A 20,380-nucleotide genomic window follows, 5' to 3' on the forward strand; every position below is an offset into this window, starting at 1 on the left:
GGGGCTTTTTCATTCCAAGATCCTGTTGCCCCTCCTGCCTGGACCGTGGGTGCTGTCCTGTTTATCCCTGTGAGAAGGAGCTGCCAGGGGTCCCGTGGTCAGGGTCCTGCTCAGGGGGAGACCAGCACCCCCTGACCCTCCGTGCTCTGGCAGGATTTTGTGCTGCCCTCCCGGCGGGTCCGGCTCCGCAGGGGAATTCAGCAGCTGTGACTCATTACATTTATTGATATTACATGAATCGATACTTTTTGCCAGATGGATTTTGGCTCCATCCTTCACTTTTCCTTATTAATTTAGCGTGGCTCTGGCCCCAGTTGCTGCTGTTTGTGTGCCGGTGGCGAGGACCCTTGGGCTGGGTCGAGCCTCAGTTTCCCTGGTGAGGATGAGGAGGGTGACCCCGCGTCCCCTCCCCAACAGCAGAGGAAGGCTGCGCCGCTGCTGCCCTTCATTCCTTCCCCACGCAGCAGGAGTCTCTCGGCCCTGGAACCGCCCCGCCTCGGGACCCCCCGATACTGAAGCTGCGCCTCAGATTGCAGAGAGATAGAGGGATCGGGGTGGGGGCCTTTACCGGGATGGAAGCGGCAGTTCACGGCTCGGAGTCCGGCTCAGGCATCGACCCGAGGGGGTTTTCGTCGGGGGCTGGAGGAGGCGGATGAGGAGGAGGAAGAGGAGGAAGATCCCAGTGGTCCAGAGGCGGCCGGGACCACCCTGGGATCGGCGGGCGCCTCTGTGCCGGGGGACCCCACGGTCGCAGCCCTCGGACGGCAGCACTGCGCGGGTGGGGGCCCCCTTTGCTGCGGGGTGCAGGGAGGGGGGGACCCGCGTCGTGCGTGGGCGTGGACGGGGCGGCTGCGGGCGGGTCCGGCGCTGCGTGGGCCGGGTCCGGCGTGACCCACCGCGCACCGGGGGCTGCGGGGCCTCGGCGCTACCCTCAGGGGAGGGGGCTCCGGCGGGACCCGGCCGGTCCCTGCCCGCAGCCGGAGCCGCCGCCGGCGGAGCGCAGAGCGGCGGGGCCGGTGCGGGGCGCATGGCGGGGCTGCGGGCGCTCTGGCTGCTGGCGGCGGCGCTGGGGGCGGCGGGGGGACACCCGCATCCCTGCCTCGTCCCGGCCCCCCCCGGCCCCGGCCTCGGCTCCGGTCCCACCGTGCGCCTCGGGGCGCTGCTGCCACCCGCGCCCGCCCGCGCCCGGCTCCGCGCCGCGCTGGCCCGAGCCGCCGGTACCGGCCCCGGGGGGAGCCCCGGGGAGGTGACGCTGCCCCACAACCTCAGCCTGGAGGTGGTGGGGGGCGGCCCGGCGGCGCGGGACCCCGGCTCGCTGGCGCAGTGGCTGTGCGGGGCGCTGGCGGGGCGCGGCGTGGCCGCCGTCCTGGCTCTGCCCCGCTCCCGCCGGGAACTGCTCCAGCTCGACTTCCTCGCCGCCGCCCTCCAGGTCCCCTTCGTCAGCATCCTGGACACCCGCTGGCCGCTGCCTTTCCGAGCGCAGGTGAGACCCGCAGCGCCGGCACTGCACGGGGGCGCAGCTCCCGTCCCTGCTCGCCGGCTCCGTCCTCGCTCCCGTCCCGGCTCCGTCCGTGCTCCTGTCCTGATCCCCGTCCCGGATCCATACCAACTCTATGCCGATCCCGGTCTCGACTCCATACCGGCTCTGTTCCGCGGGTCCTTCTGCCGGTTTAGTCCTGCCTCCGATCCCGATCCCGATTTCCGCTCCGATTCCAGCTCCAATTCCGAATCCGTCCCAACCACGCATCCTTGCTGCATCTTGACTACCTGCGGGGTCCATCCCGGCTCTGTTTTCCCTCTGTCTTCTCTCCCACCCCGGCCCAATCCCATCCTCATTCCCACCTCCATCCTGCCTCTACCCCAGCCTCATCCCGGGCCCCGTCCTGGCTCTCTCTGTCTCACATCACAGCTCTATTCCAGCCCCCTCTTGGCCCTCATTCCAGCCCTATCCTGGCTCTATCCCAGCTCCCATCTCAGCTCTCTCCTGGCCCCTTGCCCGGCTCTATCCCAGACCCAATTCCAGCTCCCACTCCAAGGTAAGTTCCCTGGTTCCTCTGGGAGCCCTGCAGCCCTCAGCCCCAGTCCCCACTCCATTCTGTCTTCAGAAGGGTTCTGGGATGTGTTCTGGCAGTGGATCCCAGACAGGAACTGGGCAGGGGATGGGCAGGGAATATGGGATGACCTCGGGGCAGGTGGGTCCAGTCTGGTGCTGCCTCTGGGCTCTTCCTGCTGGAAGAGGCACAGCCACGACCCCTGTGTGTTGGCAGAGCCCCTTCCACTTCCACATGGACCGGCAGAGCTCACTGGAGACACTGGTGGATGTGCTGGGGAGCGTCCTGCAGGCCAACGACTGGCAGGAGACCAGCCTGGTGCTCTGCCACCCCTGGGACACCGACGGCTTCCTCGACCTCTGGGCCCAACGTTCCCAGCTCTTCCTCCGCACTGTCCTGGACCTGGGCTACCTGGATGAGCCCAGGGCTACCCGCTACCTGCGGCAGCACAGGGAGCGTGTCAGGACCCTGTCCAGCCCGGTGCTGGTGCTGGGCTGTGACCTGCACCGTGCTCGGCTCGTCTTCCAGGTGGCCGAGGAGTTGGGGCTGCCACCGCAGGAATTCCACTGGATGCTGGGCTTCCCGCTCAGCGCTAGTGAGCTGCAGACCGAGGGGCTGCCCCCAGGGCTGCTGGCCTTCGGGGAGGTCAGCCGGCCACCGCTGGAGCTCTTCGTGCAGGACATGGTGGGACTGGTGTCCCAGGCCATTGCCCACGCTGCCCGCGGCCGCCCCAACCCTGCACTGCTGCAGACCACGGGCAACTGCAATGAGAGGCACCGGGCAGTTGGCGAGTCCCCAGGGCTCTTCCTTGCCGGGTAAGGGGATGCTGGGAATGCCTCTTTTCCTTCATCCCAGCTCTGTGGTATGGGGGTGCAAGGGGGAGTTCTGCCCCAGACCTGGGATGAGGTAAGGGCAGAGCCACGGGACCCCTGGGCTCAGTGCAGAGCCGTCCCCAGTGTGTGCAGCCACCACCACGGGGCTCAGCCCCCCAGGACACGGTTAGTGCTGCACAGGGGGGGATGTGTCACTTCAGATCTCCTTAACGCTGCCCGAGCACGGTCACTCTATAAATATTAATAACACTTGGCCCTGGCAGCACAGCGAGCTGCGGGGCAGCGCAGCAGGGCTGGATCCCGCTGCTCCTCCTTGACCTTGTCCCTGCCTGAGTTGGGCACATCCCGCTCCCAGCTCCCAGCTTCATCCCTTGGTCCCAGCTGACCCGGAACACCAGAGTTGTGAATCCCTTTCCTTGGCAGGTTCCTGGCTAACACATCTTTCCACGGCCAGACGGGGCTGGTGCGCGTGGAGAACACGGCACTGGTGAGGCCGGAGCAGCAGTTCCGCGTCTGGAGTCTGCGCAGAGACTCGCAGGGGGTCCCCACCTGGGTGACAGTGGGCACCTGGAGCCGCGGCAAGCTGGAGCTGGAGGAGGGCGTGTGGCAGAGCCAGCGGCAGCACAAGAGCCCCAGCGAGGCGGCTGAGGGGGCCCACACACGGCTGCGGGTGGTGACACTGGTGGAGCATCCTTTCGTCTTCACCAGGCAGGTGGATGAGGAAGGGAACTGCCCGGCCGGGCAGCTCTGCCTGGACCCTGGCACAAATGACTCGGCCGTGCTGGATGCCCTCTTTGAGAAGATTGGCAACGGCTCAGTGCCACGGGAGTACAAGAAATGCTGCTATGGGTACTGCATCGACCTGCTGGAGAAGCTGGCTGAGGACATGGCCTTTGATTTCGAGCTCTACATCGTGGGCGATGGGAAATACGGGGCCTGGAAGAACGGGCGCTGGACGGGACTGGTGGGGGACCTGCTCAGTGGCATGGCCCACATGGCCGTCACCTCCTTCAGCATCAACTCGGCACGGAGCAAAGTCATCGACTTCACCAGCCCCTTCTTCTCCACCAGCCTGGGCATCCTGGTGAGGACCAAGGACACGGCGTCGCCCATCGGGGCCTTCATGTGGCCCCTGCACTGGACCATGTGGGTGGGCATCTTCGTGGCGCTGCACATGACCGCACTCTTCCTCACCCTGTACGAGTGGAAGAGCCCCTATGGAATGACCCCCCACGGCCGCAACCGCATGAAGATCTTCTCCTACTCCTCAGCCCTCAACCTCTGCTACGCCATCCTCTTTGGGCGCACCGTCTCCAGCAAGACGCCCAAGTGCTGCACTGGCCGCTTCCTCATGAACCTCTGGGCCATCTTCTGCCTCCTGGTGCTCTCCAGCTACACGGCCAACCTGGCGGCCGTCATGGTGGGGGACAAGACCTTTGAGGAGCTCTCGGGCATCCATGACCCAAAGGTGAGCGAGTGTCCTGCTGCTTCAGATGGGCTGAGACAGGCCTGAAGTCCAGGAAAGGGGGTGAGGGGGGTCCTGTTCCTTTCTTCTGCACCTTCCTCCTTCTCTCCAGTCCCAGTCCTGCATCTTGGCCCCTCCTAAGAGTGGGGGGGGTCTTTGAGACCCCCAGAAAGCTTTGTGTGTGTATCCCACTGGTGTTTAATCCCAGCCTCAGCTCCAGGGCAGGGGAAGGTGGGCTGATTTCACGCTGAGGCTGCTCTTGCGGAAACTCTTTTCCAAACACCCCCAAGAGTTGCTGCACCTCTGGGGCTGCCCAGACACCCTGCCTGGGGCTCAAGGCTGGGGACACATGCCCAGGGAGTGGGGACACATTCCTGGGGCCAGGGGTGCTGATGCTCTGGTGCCTCCTTCCAGCTCCATCACCCCTCACAGGGCTTCCGCTTCGGCACGGTGTGGGAGAGCAGTGCTGAGGAGTACATCAAGAAGAGCTTCCCCGAGATGCACGAGTACATGCGGCGCTACAATGCCCCCACCACTCCCGACGGCGTCACCATGCTCAAGTGAGGGGCAGGGAGAGCATGGGGGAGTGGGTCCCTGCCACCTTTTACCCCTCCCAGGGCAGCTTTTGCCCCAGCCCTGGAGCCTGTGCACCCCCCACTCCACACACACGAGCCCCCACCTCTGGGAGGGGTGTGAGGCCGGGGGGACACTGGGCAAGGGGGGAACAGCCCCTCCCTGAGTGTCCCCCCACGCTGCTGCAGGACAGAGCCCGCCAAGCTCAACGCCTTCATCATGGACAAATCACTGCTGGACTACGAGGTCTCCATCGACTCCGACTGCAAACTGCTCACTGTGGGCAAACCCTTCGCCATCGAAGGTTTGGGGAGGGCTGTGGTGGGAAGGGGGTTTCACTGTGTGTGTGCGCTCGGGCTGGGGTCATGCCCTGCCACAACCAGGGTGGGGAGGTGCCCCCTCCGTAGTGGGCACTGGGAGCTGCACCCCCCCATCCCAGCACTGTCCCTCTCTCCCCCCTTCACCGGGGCCAGGCTACGGCATCGGCCTCCCCCAGAACTCGCCGCTGACCTCCAACGTCTCCGAGTTCATCAGCCGCTACAAGTCCTCGGGGTTCATCGACCTCCTGCACGACAAGTGGTACAAGATGGTGCCCTGCGGCAAACGCGTCTTCGCTGTCACTGAGGTGCGGCGGCTCCTCGGCCGGGAGGGGATCTGGGGTCTGACACCCCCCGCAGCCCGGCCCACACCCCCTGCTGCCCACAGACCCTGCAGATGGGCATCTACCACTTCTCGGGGCTGTTCGTGCTGCTGTGCATCGGGCTGAGCGGCTCCCTGCTCACCTCGCTGGGCGAGCACGTCTTCTACCGCCTCGTCCTGCCCCGCATCCGGCGCAAGAAGAAATTCAACTACTGGCTGCACACGAGCCAGGTGGGGTCAGGGGGAAGGGGCTCACACAGCACCTCAAAGACCCCTGACCCCATGTTGCTGCTCCCTCTTAAATTGCACCACCTCTGCCCTCCTCCAGCCCCGGACCACCAAGCCCCGTTTAACTCCTGAACCGTCACCTCCAGACCATCACCCTCCAATTAATTAATCCCTGGCCTGTTAACCCCAGACCATCACCCCCCAGCTCACTCTTCCCTTGCTCCCCACAGAAAATCCATCGGGCTCTGAACATGGGCACGGAGGAGCGGAAGAGCCAGCAGCTGAAGCTGGAGCAGAGGTAGAGCTGGGATTGGGAGCCTGCCCCGCTCTCCTCCTCCCCCCTGTGGACACCCAGAGTTCTGGGGGGCTGCAGAGGGACCCCACAACAGCCAGATCCCAGTTCAGCCCTTCCACCCTCCCCACACAGGTGCGAGCCCCAGCCGAGGTCGGCCCCGGCGGCAGCACAGCCCTGGAGCGCCCTGCGGAAGGAGGCACGGCGGGTGCGCTTCCAGCTGGACAAAGCCCCTCCCGAGGCTGAGGGGTCCCCGTGGCACCCCGGGAACGGGCGGCCGCTGCAGCCCCTGGACAGGGCGGCCGGTGAGAACGAGCTCCGGGAGCTGGAGGAGAAGATCCAGGAGATGCGGGAGCAGCTGCGCGCGGCGCTGCTGAGGAAGAGCGAGCTGGTGTCCGTGCTGGGCACCACCAAGGGCGGCCGGGCACTGCCCGCTCCGCTGGCCACCGAGGAAGCCCGGGAGGAGAGGTGAGGTGAGAGGCAGGGACCCCTCGAAGCACCCCAGGACAGGCTGCTCTGCCGGGGTGGGGCAGGCCACCCGCTCCTCCGGCTCAGAGAGAGTGGAAGGAAAAAGGGAGGGGGGATGTCCCGGGGCTGCCCCAACTCTGGGGCCTTTGTCTGTTCCTCCCGTCCCTCCTGCCGGCAGTGGGGGTTTGAAGGGCCGGAAGGTTCTTTTTGGGGGGTTGAATTGGGATGAGAGGTCCCCGCAGTGCCCGGACAACGCCGAGCCCCGTGCCCCGGTTCTGGTTTTACACCACGTAAATAAAGATGACGAAGGAAGACAAAGTCTGCTTTTCCTCTTTCAGCAGCATCCCAAACTCGGCTAAGCCTGGGCTAAGCATAACCCTTCCCTTTCCCTTCCCTCCTCCGCAGGCCCAGCTCAGCCCCGCCGCAGGACGGCAGCGATTAGGAAGAGGCAGAGGAGGCTCCCACATGGATGGGGCAGGAGGACAAGCCGAGACCGGAACCTCCCTCTGGAGAGGCAGCTCCAGGGCGGCAAAGCCGCAAAGAGCCACCGCAAAGCAGAACCGGAGCCTTCCTCAGGCGGAGGGTGCAGATGGAGACGCTGCACAGGGAGCGGGACAGGCTGCGGCTCAGGGCTCTGCTCCCCGCTGAGGACAAGGAATAGCTCCCCATATCCCACCACAGGCGGCTGTGGAAGGACTCGGAGCCCTGCAGCCCCTCCCCTGGTGCGAAGGCAGCCCAGCATCACTGAGCTATGGCCGGGACAGGGTTGGTGCTCGGCCCTCTGCACACTGCAAGGGGACAGATGGTGACACCCCAGGACGGCAGGAGGAGGCACCCCCAGGACTGAGCATTCACCTCGCTGCACCTCCGTGCCCCCAGGACTCCCACACGTCAGCCCAGCACAGCCATGGGCACGACATGGGGCAGCGCTGCAGGAGCTGTTAAGAGATAATATTTATTATTATATACAAACACATTTTGTACATTAATTAAATAGAATGAACTCTACTCTTCATTCATCAAATCATTTGGTTTGGTGTCCCCTCTTCCCCTCCCACCCACTCCTCTGAAAAGCCTACGGTCATTCCTGGCACTCCAGAGGCTGGGAGCCAGTTGGCCACAAGTCCCCTTCTCAGGAGTGCTGGCAGCAGCAAGATTTGACCTGCTGGTCACAGCAGGGTCTCCCCTGCCCTGGAGCAGCACCACAGCTGCCCCAGGCAAAAGGGAAAACCAAAAATGGGGCACCCAGGTGGGAAAGGCAGAGGGGTGAAGAGGGGGCTCTGAGCCCCCTCCTATTGACAAGGAAACACTGAAACGCACGGAGCCCTCCAAGGGAGATGGACTCCAGACACTGCTCAGCCATAGGGGGACAACACTGAACTCGGGGACATCTGTGCAGGGACCCAGCTGTCCCCAAGAGCTAAGTGCCCATGTGTCACCTCCTGTCCCTGCCCTGTCCCACCATGGTTCTCCCAGAGCTTCATCCCGCCTCACTCTGCTCCACCTCCCTGCACAAACACCCCTTCCAGCACATCGGGGCATGGATCTGGCCCCTCTGCAGGGGTCCACAGGCAGCACCCCCACAGCTCAGCCTCTTGGCAGAGGGGTCAGGCTCTGCCAGCCTCACCTCCACTGCCAGGGAAATGGGGGAAAACCAGCTGAAATGTCTTGGCTTTAGTGTTTTGGTTCTTTGCTAAACCAGCTCATGCAACACTCTAAGCATGAGGAGCCACTCTCTCCTCTGGGATGGGGCTGATCCTAAACACAAACGTGTCCCACAGGAGGGACAAGGCACTGGAAAGCAGCTGCCTCATCCAGAGCAGAGCTGTGCGGGACAGAGCTGCTGCCCTTGCCCTACACCTCTCCAGACACCCACTGCAGCACGGCTGCACCCACCAAGCACCACCCATGGCTCCTGGGATGGCAGCTCCCACCCGGACACAGCACCTTCCACTCCCAACCCACCCACCACGGGAAGTTCAAGGACAGAAAAAAGGGGGCTGAACTGCAGCTTCTGCTTTGGTTGTGCCCTGGCCTGGGCAGACCTTGTGCCTGGGGGAGGTCAAAGTTCCTCCTCCCCTCAGGAGCAGGAAAGGTGACCAGGAATCGCTTCTGTGGCTCTCCCACGGGGGCTGGACACTCTCTGCCTGCTCTATCCACTCCTACTCTAACCACAAAGCTGCCACATGCGTGGCCTGTCCCAGGTCAGCTCTCACCTGGGATCAGCACCCGGACTGCAAACGCAGCTGCAGGGGCAAAGCTGGGGACTGGGGACAAGGAAAAGCCAGGGCACGAGCGGGGCAGGGTGGGAACAGGCAGCTGGCTCACCTGTGGCCTCAGAGGTGCCCCAGACTTGTGTGGGCCAAGGGACCAAACCCTCCCATCCTTCCCACAGCCCCCCATGCCTTCCCCAGGGAAGGGAGGTCACCGCAGCCCTGCTCTGTCCCAGCTGCTCTGGCTCTGCTCAGAGGGATCCATGGGTTAAGGATGATGGTGAAGTGAGAAATAGTAACAAACAAAATCCAAATGCCTTCCCGGCAGTCCAGGGCAACAGCAACAGCAACGGGGCTCAGGACAGGTTCCTGGAGCTTGGCTCTGAGCTGGGTGTTCTCTCTGCTGGTGCTGGGCAGGGGCTGCTCTCCCCTCGATCCTCAAAACCTCTGTCCTGGTCGCTGTCCCCCCCCGAGGCTGGCAGGGGCTCTGCCACGCTGCTGCTGCCCATGCAGTTCTTGCCACTGGGTTTTGCTCGGCTGTCTGAGCCCTCCAGAGCCTCAGTCTGCTTGGGAAGGGAGGGGCTGGGGCCCGCCCCCTCCTGCAGCGCAGCCCCAGCAGCTGGGGGAGCATCTGCTGCGGCCACCACGGACTTTGAGGTGACCTCAATGGTGATGGAGCCCACGGCTGTCTCCGGGTGGTCGCTGCTGACCCTGATGCGGGCAACCAACCCGGAGGCCGTGGCCACCTCCTGAGGGGTCCCGTTGGCCACGGCTTCGTGCACCATGGTGGGCTCCAGGAGGGTTGTGCTCAGGTCAGACAGAAACGAGGCCTCTGTCACGATCGCGGCTGTCTCGGCCACCCAGTTCAGGTCGCTGCCCACAGAGGCGGCGGCGGCGATGACGCTGGAGGCCTCGCCGGGGGTCAGGGCGGCCGGACTGCTGCCCTCCCCAGGGGGCCCGGCGGCCAGCAGGGCTCGGCGGCCCCCGGCCTCGACTGGGGCAGCTGTGGTGTTGTTGTTGAGGTTGTCCTGCAGCGTGGTCTGGGTGCCCTGCCCGACCTGCTGGTTCTGCAGCAGCATCTCCTGGATCCGGATCTGCTGCAGGATGGCTGGCAGCTCATAGTGGTGGAAGAAGTAAATCATCGAGTGCTGGTGGATGAAAGGGAAAGGCGTCACCCTGGGTCTGGGCCACCACATCCCAAGAAAACCAAACTTCTCCTGGAGAATCCAGCTGCTTTGACAGCCAGAAGGTCAGCAGCAAGTTTGGAAAGATCTATCCCTTCCACTATGACTACTGCAAGCTGCTTTATAGTTTCCCTCTGAAGACGGGCAAGAGAGAACAACCCCTCTTCCCTTTCAAAGGCTGGGAAAAGAAGGATGACAGCATTCCTCTGGCCCATCCTCTATTCCCTGTTCCCACCCTGCAGCAGGTCAACAACCAGAGACACCCAACAAGTATGCTTGATCCAGGATATTGGAGACATCAGCTTGGAGCTGGTTCTGCCAGCATCCTCACTGCACAGACCCGAACAGCTCCTCTGCAAGGCAGACCCTCCCCGGGATTTATTCCAGAAGGACAGGACAGAAATCCTTCCCAACACCCCCGTGGCACCAAGTTATTGTCAGGCCCACAGCTAGACTGGAGGCAGCAATTCAGTAATCCCCTCTTCCACAGCCTCATTCTGCTGCCCCATTTCCAAACCACACTTAATTCTATCTCTTGCAGAAATAAGGATCTCTCCTCCAACCCAGCTTGAGAGGAAGTTTGACAAACGCCCCCAAGGTGCAGCAGCCCTGCAGGGACTCACCTGGATGAAGAGCCAGGAGGTGACAAGTGCCAGGCTGCTGTACTGCCCGTTGAAGCGGTAGTGGTAGGCATAGAAGGCAAAGTGGTACAAGTAGAAGAATCTGGACAAGAAGGCAGGAAAGATCAGGAAAAATGTGAGCTCCCTTCTCCTCCCAACATCAGCCTGAGCTGGGGCACTTTGCCCAGGATGACACAGACTCATTAACAGGTAATTAGAGTTGCCTGTCTATCAGCAGTAAAAAACAAGGGGCTGGGGAAGATCAAGGTGATTCCAAGATCCAGGCCCAAACCCAAAGCAGAGAAATTGCACTTTGGACCCTGTGACGTGTGGGGCAGCTCCCAAGGAGCCACACAGATAACAGCCTTAGGAGTGGAGGCTGCTGTGCCTGAGGGTGCTGGGAAGGACTCAGAGCAGCTGGAGGAGGACAGGCAGAGGGGATGTGGCCACAGCCAGCCCTTACCTGAGCCAGTGCCTCTTGCTGGTGTTGGTGTGGCAGCAGATCGCGTCGTACTGGTCCGCCAGCCACACGATGAGGATGATGTAGAACGCGGTCGTGGTGTCATTGAAGAACTCGGACATTATGGCCTCCATACCTGGGGACAGAGGGGACATCAGCACATGGCAGGGCATGGGAAGGGGTTCTCTGTCACCTCGGAGCAGGGCTGTGACTGCACCTGCCCAGGGCAGGTAACTGGGCTCTGCTTATGGCAGCAGCTACGGCCAAGAACATTCCACCTGCAATGTCCCAGGGATCAGCTGCCTCCCGCCGTGCAGATTTCAGGGGGGGTTTTGCTGCTTTTTAAATTTAAATTGTACAAATGCAACGTGGCCACAGAGTGTGAATCTGCAACAGAGCTCCAGGGACAGACAAAGCTTTGGATTCTGGGATTTCCCAACAAACTGCTGCTTTTCCAGGGGACCCAGAAGGACAATGGAGCTCACTGTGCCATCAAATTCCAGAGCCTTCTGCCTTGTGATGAGCAGCCACAGTAACCACCTGCCGCGGCCAGCTCGGAACAGGGAATTAGACTTCCCACAGATCTCAGAGGGATGTGCTGCAGACACAAGCAGTGAGGCAAGTCCTTACCGACCAGAGCCAGGATGACAGTGAGGAGTGGAGCAGCAGGGAACGCAATGGTCATGTTCATCTCCAGCATCTGTAACAGGTCAACTGCAAGAAGGAAAACAAGCTGTGGCACAGAGAGGATCGGGGGGGGTCACAGAACCTTCCACCCCACGGTACTGCCCGCTCAGTGCAGCCACATCCTCTGTCCCCAGCCAATACTTCTCAGGACAGAGAAAAGCTCTGGCAAGTGCAGTGACTGGGAGCAGGAGGATGTATTCCCTGTGCAGATACAGGCAGGTACAATTTAGAAGCTACCCTTCTAAACTGGAACTAATGATCCTCAAGGTCCTTCCAACCCAAACCTGCTGTGACTCTACAACACCCCATGCTGGAGCAGGCACAGTGCCCAGCACAACCCAAACCCCTCAGCCAGTCCTTACCAATGAAGACAAAGATCTGATGGTGTGAGTAGCGCAGCAGCATCGAGACAGAGAGAGTCTGGAACAGGAGAGAGAAGGGGAGGCAGATTAGAGCCCCACGGATGCAGGGAATCACACGGAATCGCACTGCGGCAGAGGCCCGGGCGAGCCAGGGCTTGCACATCCCACGTTCATTAGCTGGAGCTGTGCAGAGCCATTTCCCAAAGAGTAATTAGAGCTTCACAAACAGCAATTAATCTCTGTGCTGCTGCAGGGGAACAGACAGTAAGGGATTTGTTTGTAAAGGGACCAATCCTGAATGTTTGCGCTGTGGCCACGCCAACCCACAGAGCTGGGAGCAGGGATTCTCCCGTCCTCTATCCTGCTCCTCCCGCAGCTCCCAGCAGCTCCCTGCACTCGGCTCCTCCTCAGTGCCCACAGTGTGATTGTGGACAGACCTGCCCCAGTGGGTGGGACAGCCACACACAAAGAGACAGTCACCCACAGCCACCCAAGACAACAAACACAGGGTAGTTATCGCCTGGGATCTTGTCTGATGTGTATCTGAGAACACCTCATCTCACACATCATCACTTGGTTTATCTTGATCACTCCTGGCAAATCAGTCTGGGCTGTTCTTAAAAGTCTCAGAGGACAAATGTCTGCACCCTGTGCTGACAGCTGGAGTGTACTAAGGACACTCAGAAATTAACAGCAGCTCCCTTTTGACAATGGAAACAGCACTGCATTCTAGGTCAGCTCTCCCGCTCATTTCACTGGTGGACTTTAGAAACTAAAAAAAAAACCAAACCAACCAAATAAAAAAATGCCCCAGAGTAGAGCCTCATCCTCCACCAACTACACTTTGAAATCAGATGAGAGCTCTGCTGTAGCACCAACCACTCGCTGCCCAGCACCAGGCTGGGCACTGCCTGGCTCACGGTGACTTACAAAGATGACCATGATGACAAAGGCTGCCAGGTAGGACGTCCTGGCCATCCACATGCTGACAAAGCGATAGTGCTCCCCGGACACCACATTGCGAAGGAAACCTGGAGAAAAAGCACGAACACGAGCTCAGTGTGATTAATGTGCAGACTAAGAACCAAGCTCCAGTGCCTGCTAAAGAAACAGGATTTGGAGCAAATCCTCAGGGCAGCATTCATTGTCATGCAGGGCGGTGAGGCGGGAGGAAATCACATTTCCAGACACCTCTCCCCTCCTGCCTCTCTCATTTTGTCCTTGACAATAACACAGGGAGCTGCTCCTTGCATTACAGATTAATCAATAGTCAGAAGATGATAGTCAGGCATCCACAGAGCAAACACCCACTGCTCCTAGCAGCCGCTGCTGCAACTCTTCCAGGCCTTACCTTTGTTTTCCTCGTTTTCAGCTAAAGCTTTGACACTCGACATCAGGATATCATCATAGCCCAGGAACTCATCCAGCAGCAGGCGGCTGAACCTGTCCCCAAAGCACTGATCCCTGGTAGGATCTAGAGAGAACACAAAAACCCTTTCACACTGTTCACACCTGGAGCCACAAAGGCACGAGGTGAAGGATACCTGTGCCAGCAGAGCTGCACCTGCATGTGGATCTGAGGCAGTAAAACCAAATTTGGCAGGACTGGGAGGGAAAGTGTCACCCCCTGACAGATCCAGCCACATTAAAGTGCTAATGGCAGTCGGGCCTTAAGGATTGTCAGGGCCATCACACTGTGCTGGCACAGACAAAAAGGGAATTTACCCTCTAGGCTCAGCCTATCTCCTGGGCTCACCCTGACTGCACAGGAAAACTGCTTAACCCCCATCCAGCTCTGCTTCAGCTTGAGTGGGAGGAAGTAACGAGCTCCACTCTGATTGATACAGAGATTCACAGGCACGAGAAGGTCTGAGGCTGTGTTCCTGACTTGGACAAGTTTTAATGGAGCAAACATCACGAGAAGAGAACACTGTTCAGGGAAATGACCCGCTGGTGCTCACAGGGGCACAGCAGCACACACGGTGTGACAGATCTCTGAGCACTGTCCCCAACACCTGCACAGCTGCTCTGGCCACCAGGCTCAAACCCTGCTGCTCCACACTGAGCCCAGAGCTTCAGTGCCTTCAGCCAGGGAGAGAGCTCTTCCCTGGTCCATGTGGGAAAACTGTGCTGGGCATGACATCAGGGCTCACTGAACCAGGCTCCACCATTTCAGAAGGCTCCTCCTGGAAAGCTGTGACCTACTAAAGGCAGACAGGCTGCGCACAGCAGCTCTCCCGCGTGGGAAGCGAGTGCCATCGACTTCAGCAAGAGTTCCCAGAGATGGTGTGGAGGTCTCTGCACTGCAGGTACCCACCCCTGCACCCACCCCTGAGCCTCCTGCCCTGCCTGGGCTGCCTCCCACTCACCAAGGGTCACCACCATGACGGGGATGCTGAGGCGCTGCCGCGTGCTCTGGGACAGGCGCAGGAAGCCGTATTCCAGAGAGTATTCCACAATGTACTCTTCCTGTGGCCACACTGGGAGAGAGACATGGGGAGACAGGGAGACTCAACACCCACATCTGCAAACAGCCACCACGAAGAAACAGCCCCTCTGGGTTCCCTCCCTCCCATCATGTTCTTGAAAAGGGAACTGGTTGCAAACGCGGGCTCCAGGCTTCCCTCAGCCAATTAAACATAAATCAATGCAAACTCTCTGGAATTGCAGCCCATTCCCTTGACATTAGTCCTTTATGTGAGACTTCTAGGAAAGCTTCAGGGCAGCAGTTCCAAGCTCTGCCCAGAACCTGCCCACATCTTTGCCTGGCAAGCCCAGAGCCACTTGTTCTTGCTCTGTTCAATTTCTGCTTCCCACGTTGTTTGGGAACCAGCAGGAAAATCCACTTTACACCTGCTGGACAGCAAGTAAGTGCTCCAGAGGCAAGAACCCTGCACTTCCCAGGGGACTGAGGTCAGTGCTGCAATTACATGTCAGAACTGAAGGCAGCAGCAATTACAGCTTTCCCAAAAACTGGTGGTGCCTGAAGTTTCCCCATTTTTTTTTTTTTTCTCCAAGGAAGGATCCAAAGAGATGGTTTTTTTGCTACATCATCTCTGAAAGGAAAAAACCTCCCACTAAGCCAGAGCCAAGCAATTTAATCCCTGCTCTTTCAGACTGCCAGGGTCTATCTCCAGGAGGGGGGAGGCAGCTGTCAGGCAGCTCCCGGCACCACAGCGACAGTTAAAGGGACACAAGACCTGAACAGAGCCACACCTGACCCAGCACTGACAGAGATCCCCTGATCCCCTTACTGGGCAGCAAACACAAGCTGGGCTGTTGGGTTTGTCTTTTGTTTCCATTATAAACAGCTTTAAGCTCAAAAGGAAATCAAGGGTTTAAATATCAACAAACAATTACTTCCTTTGTAGAATAAAATATTTTTTCATGGTAAAATATTCTGACTAAACATCAAATTTGGTGCACTGAGAAGACAGAAAACCTAGAAAAAACAATAAAATAGGTATTTGGGACTGACTTAAAGATGTGAATTTTGTAACTAATCTGGAAAACAGCCTGTTCTCTCCCTCTCCTTTTCTGGAACGTTTCCAACCAGGCATTCAGCAAAACAAGGGACTTCCCACCAGTGCCCCAGCCCAGCACAACGTGACTCTCCTCAGAACCCGGGCACCAGCAATAAAGGTCCTGCACCAAAAACATTTACTGCTCTCTGGTCTTAATGACCTTTAATTCAGGATTAATGAGCTCTGGAGGAGCACCAAGCAAATCCACTGCAAGACCAAGGAACAGGACATTGTCCAGTCTCATCCTGCTCCATAGCCACAACCCCAGTGTATCTGCAGAGCAAAGAATTCCAGCCTTCACAGAGACAACAGTGTGGAGAAAGAGGCAAATTTTTGGCAAATTTTGTGGAAAAAGACAAAGAATCCAGGTCCCAAGTTCTATTTTAAGATAAATATTCTTTAGTAGATTTTGCACCTAAACCACTTTCCCCACTGGAATTCCATTTTAAATAATACAAAGCTACTAAATCTCCCTCTGGAGTTTACAGGGCCTGAGCAGCTTAGGTCAGGCAGGAAATGGGTGGGATAAGGCCAGGGAACATCTGAGTGGAACAGCAGCACTGTATCGCAATCCACCAAAACCCGCTTGGTGGCTTTCGGGATTAATTAACTGTAGCAAATCGGCGGCTCCAAGTGCTGGTGTTGGCTCAGCACCCAGAACACAGCCCAAACCCTGTTCATGCTTGAAGGAATGTTGCTGTCAGGGGATGCCTGTGGATTGCAGGGGACAGTGAATGGCTCAGAACAGGGGGTTCAGGCTGAGATACCCAACACCGATCATCGCAGGAACCTGCCAGGCCAAGAGCCTTCGTTCACCCGTGGTCGATCTGAAGCCTCTTGGCCTGGCAAATTTTCTAACCCAGCCTTCCCCCAATCCCCAGCATCCCCCCAGCTTCAGAGCAGAGCTCACTGAGGGTCTGCTGTTAGTACTGACACGATTAACCACAGGTAAACACATCAGGAAGACATTTAAGGTTACTGTGCAGGTGCCCCAAGGAGCCAGGAAAGGGACGTGTGGGGAGGATGATGAGGGGAGGAAGGAGGAGCACAGGTAGCAGTGAAGGTGTGATTACCTGCTCGGGCTAGCATCTCAAACTCGGACACAGTCTCCCGCAGAGGCTGCATACCTTTAGTGGCTGCGTCACTAAACGAGAACTCCTGGCTGTCGTTGTGTGGCAGCTCAGTGCTGCTCACTCGGGATGGCTTGAGGAACACCTTGGGCTCAATATCCAGCTCAAACTGTTGGAAAACCAGAGCAGGGAAAGCCACGTCAGCAGCCTCTTCACCTCTCACCTGCCATGCTCTCTCGATCCACATGAAGGCCTCCCCATGCATAAAAGGACACTTTCTCCAGCTTTCCTTTCTGTGTCAAACCATCAGAGGCCAACGTGGGGACCCAGGAGCAGCCAAGGAACATGCTGTGTTTCCAGGAGACCGAGGGATCACACAGGGACTTCACTTCCAACCTGCACTTCTCTCCAACCCAACGCCCAGGCTTCCCTCTCCACCATACACAGGGAGCGCGTCCTTACCTTGATGGAGCTGTTTTCAAACATATCCACAGTCATTTCTTCCTCTTCCTCCTCCTCTTCCTCAGTCGTGGACTCCACCACCATTCCTGGGAACTTCTCGACCCCACAGAACTGCAGGAAGATGGGGGCCCGGCTGGAGTTGCGCTGGATTTCCACCCGCAAGATGCCGTCGCGGGGCCACTTATCCCGCACGTGCTCCAGGCAGTTGATGGGCGAGCGGGAGAAGGCGATGTGGATGTAGGCCAGGATGAAGAGCACGAAGAGAGCCTAAAGGGCAGGAAACAAGGCAGAGACTGTCAGACCCCCTAGTTATCACCAGCTCGTCTCTGCCTGGGAAACACAAGGAGAATTTGGACAAGTAGACTGGCAAGCGGACAAGAGCTTCAGTGCTTCCCTGCATCAACAACGCAGCAGCTAGACCTCGGCAGTTCCGGCAGGGAACGCGCCAAAGGCAGCAGGAACCAACTGCTCCTTTCACGAGCCCAGAGCTGACAGTGACAGCCTTCTGAAAGCACAGGTCCTGCAACCACCAGCATCCCCAAAACCGACCACACACAGCACTGGTGTGGGATGAGGCCACAAGGCACACTGAAGGAAATGGAAACATGTCCGTGCCTTCCAACCCTTCCCTTCTCAGCACAAAGTTTCCTGCTGAAACGTAGAGAAGCTTGCCCAGCTTTGTAAAGGTAGAATAAAGCAAACCTTAAGCAAAGCCAACCTACTCCTGGGCAGGAAGACCCAAACCCGTGCCCGATCCGTTGTCCCAAAGAACAGGTCCTGCCTCGGGATGGTTGAGCTGGCCTCTGAGGCTGAGTGCACAGAGCACCACAGCTCCTTGCCTTGCCTCAAGCCCAGGAATGGCCATAAACCACAGCAAAGCAGAGCGGACTAAAAAAACTTGTTCCCTGGAGTGCAGAGATGTCCAAATTTCAGAGCTCCGAGCATGGCTGGCACAGCGAGCGGCACTGCTGAGCTCACACCTCCCTTCCCAGCCGCCCTGCGCTGCTCTGTCCTCATCAGCCCTGCTGTCCTGACCTATTTGTGATGAACAAACAGCCTGGTAAACATCACTCTGCAGAGGAGCTGCACAGGGAGACATGAGGGGAGGTAGAGCAGGGCCACCTCCCTGGTTGCAGGAGCCACAGCAGAACCAGAGGCAATCCCACAGCTCCAGATGGGAATGTGGGCTCCCACTTCCCTCCTGCTAGCAGCTGGAGAGCTGGGAGCAGGCTGCTGACCTCTGACCCTGCATGCTGCTCTCCATAGAGCCCTGAGGAAGTTTGTCCTTCTATGGGAGAGCTGTGATCAGAGGCAGAAGGAAGACAAACTGCTCCCAGCCACTCTGCCTGACCACTGCACCTTTAGCACCATCCCTATCCTAGCCTGCCTGCTGGGATCCAGCTGTACAACTGGGAGAGGGAACAGGGATGTGAAAAACCCAAATGTTTCCGTGCAGTATGAGACAAGCTGTGCTGAATGTTTTCTTGCTGAATTGCAGCAACCCAGAGGAGTGTGCTGCTGTCGCCTGGCAAGCTGCTCTCCCCTTCTCCTTACTCTAATTTCCCATCCTGGAAGTCACAGAGCAGGATTTTACCTACAGGCAGTCACCCCTGGACACTGACAGGCCCCTCTGGGAGGTCCCCATCACCCAGCAGACAGGTGGGGTCACCTCAGAGCACAGTGACACATCCCTGGCACTGCTGAAAGAAACAGGGTTAGAACAGGGCTGGGCTCTAACTGCTTCCAGAAAAGACAAGACTCCAGCAGAACTCCAACAATCCAGTATGTCATGTGGGAAATGTACCCAAAAAGTGCGATTGCTCGGAAACAGAAATTGAAACCTCTCCTGCCTCGAGCCAGCCTGGCTGCCCAGCAAGCTGGCTCACCAATTTCCTTTTGATTTACAGATCTGGGAGAGTTCCAGAGTGCAAGGAACACCAGGACCACCATGGAGACTAATGTCTTCCTCACAGGAGGGGCCCACGGGAGCCCCAGGGACAGCTCGGAGTGTGTGGTCCAAACACAGCCTGCTACCTCTGGCGAAGGCACGACTTTTTGTGTTTCTAAGGAAATTCCTGCCCTCAGCCCGGCCGCGGGCTGGCAGGAGGAGCTGCCCCTCACCTTGAGGAGAACGAAGAACTCGAAGACGCGGCGGAAGGAGGGAGGGAAGAGGCGCGCGTAGGTCACTGCCATCTTGAAGAACAGCGCGTGGAAGAGGCGGTCGCGCACGTTGATCAGGGGGTTCTGGTTGAGGTTGGGGTTGCGGACACCCCGGTTGTTGCCGCCGGCGGCCCCGGCGTTGTTGGCCGGGTGGTGGTTGTTGGCGTTCGGCTGGTTCTCGGACATCCTGACGGCGGGGCTGGTGAGGGCTGGGCCCGAAAAGGCTGCTGCTCCTCCGCAGGGCTGGCTGGGACCGGGCGGGTTCTGCGAAGGGGCCGCGGGCGCGGGGCCGGCGCTGACTCCGTCCCCCTCCCCGGCCCCTGCCCGGCGCAGACGCTTCGGGGCGGCGGCGGGTCAGGCCCAGCGGGTCAGGCCTGAGCGCTCAGCGGGGCCCGGCAGCTGGGCGGTCGGAGCAGACACAGCAGGGACGCGGCTGCCGGGCTGTTCCCGCGGCCATGGGGGTCCCTCGGCGGGGCGGAGCGGCGCGGCGGAGCCCGGGCGCAGAGGGCGGCTCAGCTGTCCCGGCGCGGTCCCGTCCCGTCCCTCAGCACTCCGCCGCCATCTTCCTCCGCCGGCCACGGCGGCTCCGCGCGTGCGCGCGCACGCGCGCCCAGGGCACGACGGGACGGTGGAGGACACGCTCCGGACCTGCCCCGCCTTCATGCAAATGAAAGATCTCCCGCCATGCAGCGCGCGCGGCCGGCACCTCCGGGAGGCACCTCGGCCTGGAAAAGGCAAAAAAATTCGGCAAAGCAGAAAGATCCAGAATAAAAAAACAGCACACATCGCCTGAGAGAATAACCGTGTGAAGAAAGGCGCGGGAGCCTGAAGAAATATACTCGCAGTGACGTAAAAATTAGCAATTGAAGGTGGTTTAAATAGAGCTGAGGGCATACAGAAATTCGTGCTCGCTTCGGCAGCACATATACTAAAATTGGAACGATACAGAGAAGATTAGCATGGCCCCTGCGCAAGGATGACACGCAAATTCGTGAAGCGTTCCATATTTTTTTCTCGGGACGGTCTCAGAGCCCCCTCCCCGCGAGGAACCTTTTGGCCCCTGAGATGTGGCACGGGGTCTTCCAGCCC

At 59.2% G+C, this 20,380-nt stretch overlaps 2 protein-coding genes and 1 non-coding gene across 5 annotated transcripts; 2 read left to right on the plus strand and 1 right to left on the minus strand.

The window, feature by feature from the left end:
• Positions 1 to 1,027: 1,027 nt before the first annotated feature.
• On the plus strand, positions 1,028 to 7,557 carry GRIN3B (glutamate ionotropic receptor NMDA type subunit 3B). 2 transcript variants are annotated; one of them, XM_032092676.1, is made up of 10 exons: positions 1,028 to 1,483; positions 2,268 to 2,866; positions 3,308 to 4,352; positions 4,764 to 4,909; positions 5,111 to 5,226; positions 5,396 to 5,547; positions 5,628 to 5,792; positions 6,020 to 6,087; positions 6,217 to 6,554; positions 6,955 to 7,557. In XM_032092676.1, the coding sequence occupies exons 1-9, from the start codon at positions 1,028 to 1,030 to the stop codon at positions 6,551 to 6,553; spliced, it is 3,084 nt and encodes a 1,027-aa protein (XP_031948567.1). In that variant the 3' UTR covers position 6,554; positions 6,955 to 7,557. The 2 variants fall into 2 exon arrangements, with proteins under 2 accessions (XP_031948567.1, XP_031948566.1); XM_032092675.1 differs by having other exon boundaries at positions 6,217 to 6,549.
• TMEM259 (transmembrane protein 259) lies at positions 7,491 to 19,880 on the minus strand. 2 transcript variants are annotated; one of them, XM_032092682.1, is made up of 11 exons: positions 19,253 to 19,880; positions 17,132 to 17,398; positions 16,727 to 16,838; positions 14,445 to 14,555; positions 13,427 to 13,549; positions 13,006 to 13,106; positions 12,076 to 12,133; positions 11,657 to 11,740; positions 11,030 to 11,162; positions 10,570 to 10,669; positions 7,491 to 9,910 (listed from the first exon to the last, which is right to left on the minus strand). In XM_032092682.1, exons 1-11 carry the CDS (start codon positions 19,475 to 19,477, stop codon positions 9,119 to 9,121), a joined length of 2,106 nt encoding a protein of 701 aa, XP_031948573.1. In that variant the 5' UTR covers positions 19,478 to 19,880; the 3' UTR covers positions 7,491 to 9,118. The 2 variants fall into 2 exon arrangements, with proteins under 2 accessions (XP_031948573.1, XP_031948572.1); XM_032092681.1 differs by having other exon boundaries at positions 16,673 to 16,838; positions 19,253 to 19,477.
• Positions 19,881 to 20,195: 315 nt separating this feature from the next.
• Positions 20,196 to 20,302, plus strand: LOC116436148. Its single transcript, XR_004236964.1, has one exon. It is a non-coding gene; the product is annotated as a U6 spliceosomal RNA (small nuclear RNA).
• Positions 20,303 to 20,380: the final 78 nt, after the last annotated feature.

The sequence above is a fragment of the Corvus moneduloides genome, chromosome 28 (genome assembly GCF_009650955.1).
Source record: "Corvus moneduloides isolate bCorMon1 chromosome 28, bCorMon1.pri, whole genome shotgun sequence".
NCBI classification, from domain to species: Eukaryota; Metazoa; Chordata; class Aves; order Passeriformes; family Corvidae; genus Corvus; species Corvus moneduloides.